Source organism: Hordeum vulgare, chromosome 2H, assembly GCF_904849725.1.
Source record: "Hordeum vulgare subsp. vulgare chromosome 2H, MorexV3_pseudomolecules_assembly, whole genome shotgun sequence".
Taxonomy (NCBI): domain Eukaryota; kingdom Viridiplantae; phylum Streptophyta; class Magnoliopsida; order Poales; family Poaceae; genus Hordeum; species Hordeum vulgare.
Window position 1 is genome coordinate 14,353,349 of NC_058519.1, and position 6,892 is coordinate 14,360,240.

At 40.8% G+C, this 6,892-nt stretch overlaps 1 protein-coding gene across 1 annotated transcript; it reads right to left on the reverse strand.

Annotated features, from left to right (window-relative positions):
- Nucleotides 1-625: 625 nt before the first annotated feature.
- Nucleotides 626-6,240, reverse strand: LOC123429192 ((E)-beta-caryophyllene synthase-like). The gene is made up of 7 exons (XM_045113250.1): nucleotides 6,089-6,240; nucleotides 5,610-5,874; nucleotides 5,125-5,488; nucleotides 4,783-5,001; nucleotides 3,509-3,644; nucleotides 3,000-3,251; nucleotides 626-916 (listed from the first exon to the last, which is right to left on the reverse strand). The coding sequence occupies exons 1-7, from the start codon at nucleotides 6,209-6,211 to the stop codon at nucleotides 635-637; spliced, it is 1,641 nt and encodes a 546-aa protein (XP_044969185.1). The 5' UTR covers nucleotides 6,212-6,240; the 3' UTR covers nucleotides 626-634.
- Nucleotides 6,241-6,892: the final 652 nt, after the last annotated feature.

Genomic DNA, 6,892 nt, shown 5'->3' on the forward strand with positions numbered 1-6,892 from the left:
ATGCTAATAAATGTACCCGGAAACATGCGACCGTTTCTCTCCACAGGGGTTACGATGGACCGAGTGTAGCCAGTCGGTTAGCTTGGTATCCTCCGAATGCTAGTCTCCGACTGGATGGTCGAGGACCTGTCACCGACTGGATGATGGAGACTCCTTAATTCAGTCGGGACTGACTAAGGGCCTTGTCCTTTGTGAGGGGCAGTCCTTGGGTAGGACCTACATGGCAGGCCTATGACCCTACCCTAGGACTATGACCCCATCAGTGACCGAGAACCATTTTGTTAGCACCACACATAAATGGTTTGAAATCATAGATCAGTTTATTATTAAATTAAGTCCAGTACTAATGTCATGTGGCACATCACCTAGATATCATTACATAAGGAAGTACTAGGAATTATGCACAAAATTAATACATGGATTACAACAATTTCAGGGATAGGTTTTGCAATCCTCTTTATATATACTACATAAGTTTGTATTAATTGAACATGTATGTAAATGTCTAGATGCAGGCGAGTGCGAAAAAATGATAGCTATACAATATGTAGTACACCTCATATTATGCAAGAATTTATTATTATCATACCATATTTTAGAAAAGGTCCGTATCTTATCTTAATAGAGAAATGGTTCATACATAATTCACATAAAGTGAAGTTAGGGTCTCTTTGAGACTAGACGCGAGGGTGTATGCATCTTCACGCTTGAACATAAAATCCATTGTCCGGGCAAGATCAGTTGCCTTCTCTTTATGCACCATTTGATGATTATTGTGAAGGCGTTCGTGGACAATGTCCATCCATGCTTCTTCAATTATCACCCTGAGCTTTGCATTGGCTCCTGCTACCGTGATCCTGTGCTCTTTTGTGCAAGTTTGCACCGTGGATACCACATGCTCTGATTTTTGTTCTCGCTACAAAATAAAAACAAACAACATGATTAATTAGATGAGGTTTCATCATAATTGATGCGTGTATAGAATATAGATATAATTATTATTAGCATATATGGAGAACGCAAGTGTCCAACTCGAGTGCTGCTCATGCATAGGTTCCTCAGGAGGTGAAAATTATCCTGTCTGTCGGTTCACTACCTCTGTGATCCCTCACTGCTGCCACCACTGTCGGCTGCCATGATGACATCAAGGTAGTTCTCTAGGTTTTGGATCCTATATAGAAGGGCGCTCATCATGGGAGTTGGTTGGTCGCATAGTGGTCAACAAGCGAAGGGACGTAGTGGCATGACAGGTAGACAACCACAATGTGGTGTCTTGTTTGGGTTGCTAAGTTGTCACTTGTTGTTGAGACCTGAAACAAGATCGTCATTCTAGGTCTTATAAGTTCCATGGTGGGATGGTGTGCCTTCTCTACCCTTGGCATTATGCACGGTGTGGTGTTGGGGAAGACACTCAGATCGTGTTTTAGCGATGGATGGATGATCACTAGCCAGTGTTGGGTGGTGGATGGTGGCTAGATCTAACCAAGTCTCATCGGGAATATGGCGATATAGATGTGGTTGTGCAGATGGTGATGGGCAGTACTTAAATCTAGCTAGCATGTTCTAAGCTTCATTCATTCCAAGGGGTTCGAACGGGTTTAGGGATGACACACTCTGGCAAAAGCTTCTCTTCGATGGGGGGCAATGCAAACGAGGATGGCACTTGTGGAAATCTTTCTACTCCACAGAGACATTGTTCAACGATCATTTCTTCACATCCACTTAATCATTGTCGGTTAGATATGAGCTAACCTCGATGGGTGATGCGTTAACAAAGCCCCTCCCCCGCGTCGTCCCGATTTGGCGACACGGGGGAAACGCCACTGTTGGTGACTCCCGAGCCTTCCTATCCTTCTCTCGTCTTGCCGCTGCCTGAGGGGACCACTCGCAAAGCTCGGGCGGGATCCTATGAGATTGGCAACAGGGCATCTCATCTCGTGGCAGCCCACTTAGATCTAGGCAGCTTCGTGGGGTCCCGATGGCATCTTCCTCGTCCATCATGCGGCTGCTCCAAGTCGGCAGCGAGTTGGGCGCTCATGACCGTGCAGTGTTGCCGCAAGGTCGGCTCACGTCCTACAGCCGTGTGGGTTCATCTTGGCCCATATGAGTCTGCGGGAAGGTGTGCTGCATGACCGTTGTGCTGCTAGAGACCATGGTGGTGCCTGCGGCCAGCTAGGCAGAGGGGGGCTGGATCGGGGTGGCGTGTGGACCTGCTGTCGTGATGCTTATGGTGGCGATCCTCGGGCTCTTTTCGCATCATGGCAACGTCCTACAAGATCACTCCTCCTCAATATGGTCATCGACGTGTTCCGGAATTGCTGCAAGAGATCTTGCACAGGATATGTGGATCAAACATAATCCAGTCGTGCATGTCCATATCACCCTACGAGGTTCTGAGGCCGTAGCGCGAAGCTCTGTTGGTTCATGACACCTTGGGACATGTTGGCTTCTCAATTTCTATGGTGAAGACAGTGCACAACCAATGAAAGTTATATCCTAGGTTTTTACCGTGAAAGTCACAACTCTTAGGAGCAGCAGTGGTAAGTGGAGGCGGCAGTTTTGGTAGAACTTGGCTTAAAATTATTAGTTGTGGCATCAGATTTGCGTGTTCTTCTAACAAGCGGCTATGTGTCCTCGCAGTGCTTATTTGGTTATGTCGCACTCTTTTCCCAGTTTAACTGTGTGCTTCATGTTGTCTAATTTTGCACAAATTTCCATGATTCAACCTTAGTTGAGTTGTGTGGTTCATGTGATCTTGGCCTAGTTTAGCTGGTGATATGTGAGATTTTCATCCTAATTTGCCTCATAAACTAGACCAATCTCTAAAATAATATGTCTATATGGAAGGGCACGCACACCCTTCCATCTGATGAGGTTCTGTAAGAAAAGGATAATGTTGGTATATTAGTACACAAATTTTGGATTAAGTGACTACTAGAAGAATTTATTTTATAAGAAAATACATGTTTACAACATTAAAATACGGAGAGAGTTTGTACCTCATGTGACACCATGTCATTGCCAATGCGCCCAATTATGCATACACATCTTACTATTTTTGGATATGTTAAAGCCCACTCAAGAACCTCCTTTGTAGTCACATTTCCCATTGAAATAAATACAAGGCTTATTATGTGCATACATGCACTGCTGCCCACCGATATTTGCAGATGCTCTTCAACACTAGTTGGTACATAGTGTTCATCACGCCATTTCACCTCGGCATGATAGCATTTTGCGACGTCGATTACCTAAGCAATGTTAAATTTAAGGTGAAATATGCATGGAGAATGTTTGGCCTTTATAGTTGCAGACTATCGGATAATAACTCAGAAAGCATAAATAATATAATTTTAAAACTTATACATACTCAATGAGAAATTTTATTGGTTGATGCTCAGTAAATTTGCAAGCTTGACCATTACATCAGCATGTATACTAGGATAATTACTTTTCTGGTATACATCTATTTTTTGGCTAATTTGGTACGATTTTGAGAAACACGTACCAGTTCTTTTACCAATTCGGCATTCTTATTTTTTTGACGCTTTAACTCCTCCTCAAAATCATTTGTAGTGTTAAGTATATTGATGTATAATGCCTTCAAGTGTGCCGGTAATTGCTCAGCGGCTTGTTCATCCCACCTGTATTTCAGGCAAATTAGTGCTGAGTTATAAATAAATACATACATACATAAATAAAAATGATAATAAACTGAATAATTTTGCATTTATATTATGATGAAAAATATTTATATTATTGTATAAATTTTTTGAAAAAAAATTGGTTGGTGAAACTTAATTTATTTTGGGACCCAACCATTTAGATGGATAACTTGAAGGCCATTTATCAGTGCAACTTTCGACACGATGTTTTATTTTACGTTTATGCATCATCTATGATCAAGGTATTGATACAAAAAAGGTATATAATTAAATATTGTTGAGTATTTTTGTAAACATAGGCAAATAGGAAGTAAATATCAGGAACTGATTTGGTAATACCAGCCAAGACGAAATGGGTTCGCTGGGCCCCAGCCTGACGGCAGCCTGCTACCATCCTTTTAGTCCCGGTTTACAATACCAACCGAGACTAAAGGTGACAAATGAACCGGGATAAATGGTGGCCGTGCACCCGTCCGCTCCTAGCCTTTGGGACCGATACTAATGATCACATTAGTCCAGGGACGAAACTTAACCGGGACTAATGCTGCAGACGAAAGATCTGTTTTCTACTAGTGCAAATAGAATTTGGAATTTCTTAAGGGAAACAAGAGTATGGACTGGCGATGGCAAGTTTTACCATATCGGGATTATTTACAAAATAATGATAATTGCAAATGTGTAGTGAATTCATCATGTGTGAGCTATGAGAAGTATTTATATGTGGCATGTATTAAGTTGTAAGGGCTATGTAGAACAGTCTCTACCGACTTACAAGAGTTTGCTACGACATGACACTGCTTCTACTATAATGAAAATTCAAATAATATATTACGAATTTGGCTTAGTACACTGTCGGCGGTAAATGAGTATTGTAACTTGGAGATGCAATGTTCGTAGCGATATTTTCTTATACATGATTTTCTCTTTTGAAAGAGAACTATATATGTTCCATGATTCTAGCTATATAGCAAGTTGTTGAAAACAAACTACAGTTAGGGTGCTTTTTGCTAACATTTTTTTATAGGAAACTTCATACATGATAAAAGATTTTGCATTCCTTCTCTTGGTGCAAGGTTGGTAACACACCATCCAGAAAAGAAAAACAAGGTGAACATACCGTTCCATTGCTGCCGTGAAGGTATTGCTTTCTTCTGTGGTACTATAGTTGTCATAGAAGTCATCAAATAATGATATAAATATGTTCAGTTTTGTGAGAATTACACGTGAATATGAATGTTGCGGCTCATAGACAACTCCAAGTACCCAAAAATGCATCTCCACTATTCTGTCTCGTGCAAATTGTAGATCTGTTTGTGACTTAAGGTCTTTCCACCAACTGCAAATTAATAGAAATATGTATTAGTGGAAGCTATAATATTTAAATAGTATTTTTCCGTCATTGGACACCGATAAATCCCAAACTTCTGGATTTTACTTATATTTTAGTTAGTCTTCTTACATCGTAAGAGTTTTCAACTCCTTGCAGTAGATTGTTTGCAAAATGTTGAAGTCAAGCTTAGCAAGCTCCAATATGTCCTCGTCTCGCGTAGCCTTTTTCTCGTACACCGGGATGTAACGTGTAGTTTCCACTCTCTTGACTCTCCTGAAAATGGGTGTTTTCAGTGCACACCGAACCTCTTCTGCCAACTGTGGTTCTAGATGTTCTAGCATGCACTGCAGACGGTTGTTGGTGAAGATAATAGCATCATCCAACACTTCTTCCCCACGAGTCCTAAGATATGATGCGTTATATAGTGCCAACAACGAGTCCGCATCATTGCTTACAAAGTTTCCTCGATCATCTCTGAACTTCATAAACACATCTGCATGAGCAAGTAAATATTGCATATATCATGGCTTATAGACAATATCTAATAGTTAAATTAACATAATAGTACATATATGTAGGATTGAACAGCTGTGATGGTGAATTGGTGATTATACCAGGTGAGACGTGGTACCCATGCGTCCTCAGCAAGTAGTACCGCGCTGCTGTTGTGCGCAGATCGTCACTCGAGCCTTGATCGTCAGCATGTATTCCATGAAGTAAGTCTTGGATCTCCTTACCGAAGTGATAGGCCACACCAGTCCGCTGCAGCGTGTCGATAAGCTCCATCTTCATAGGTAGATCGGAAGAAGATCCGGCGGCCAAGATGGATTTTCTCACTCGTTCCTTCTTGATACTTGCCATCTCCGTCATTGCCAAATACTGCAAGGCAGGTAAACGTATGTCATCTTGGAAATTTGTGAGAGGTAAGAGTGCATGCTCGGGTTCAAGAATGTTTCAAAATTCTGAAAACGTTCATACATGAACACATTAGCATACTACATTTGCCTATGTGTATTCGGTAATACTATTGGTGCAGGGACAGAAACTAAGGGAACTTTTACTTTTTCTGAAAGAAAAACAAATTGTTAACTACCTGTGATTGAGTGCATGGGTTGTGGTTCAGGAAGAAATGACCCCAGATGCTGGGGATGTAATGTCGTCGGGGCTCGTGCAGGTCAGCAGTAACCACGTTTGAGCCATTAGCAGGAGCAGCCATGATAGAAAGCTTGTTTTGCTTTAATGGGAATGGATTCTTTGATGAAGTGCAGTGCTACCTTAGGTTCTTCGTATATATATATATATACATATATATATATATATATATATATATATATATATATATATATATATATATATATATATAGAAAGGACGAAGGAAGTACGTAGGATCTACGCCACCACAAAAGTAATACTCTACCTGTACACTATACAAACTGTGGGGACATACACATAAAAGTTCGACTCTCACTGATTGCAGCAGCTGCATGCATATGTTTTGAATGATGTCTGTGCGGAAGATAAAGTTTCATGTGGGCACAAAGATAGACATGATACCCTACAAGGGAGCCCAATGAGTCACGGAACTATTGGTTTGACATGTTTCGAGACTATGGTGCATGTATATCACAAGGATTCATCACGAGGCCGTAGTACTCTAAAATTTCTAAAAATTATATTCACGTTCGTGTTCCATGACTGATAACCCTTATAGGCAGCATGGATTATCTGGGTGTTTGCGAATTCTCATGGAAAATCACAAAAAGGTCAGTGCAAAAAAAATTGTTGACAAAATAGAAATTTTTTCGAGCATCGATATTCTGAGGTCAAAATATATGTTATTTTCTTCACAAAGTTCTGTTCACAGTTCACCATATAAACATGTACTTCCTTCGTTCCA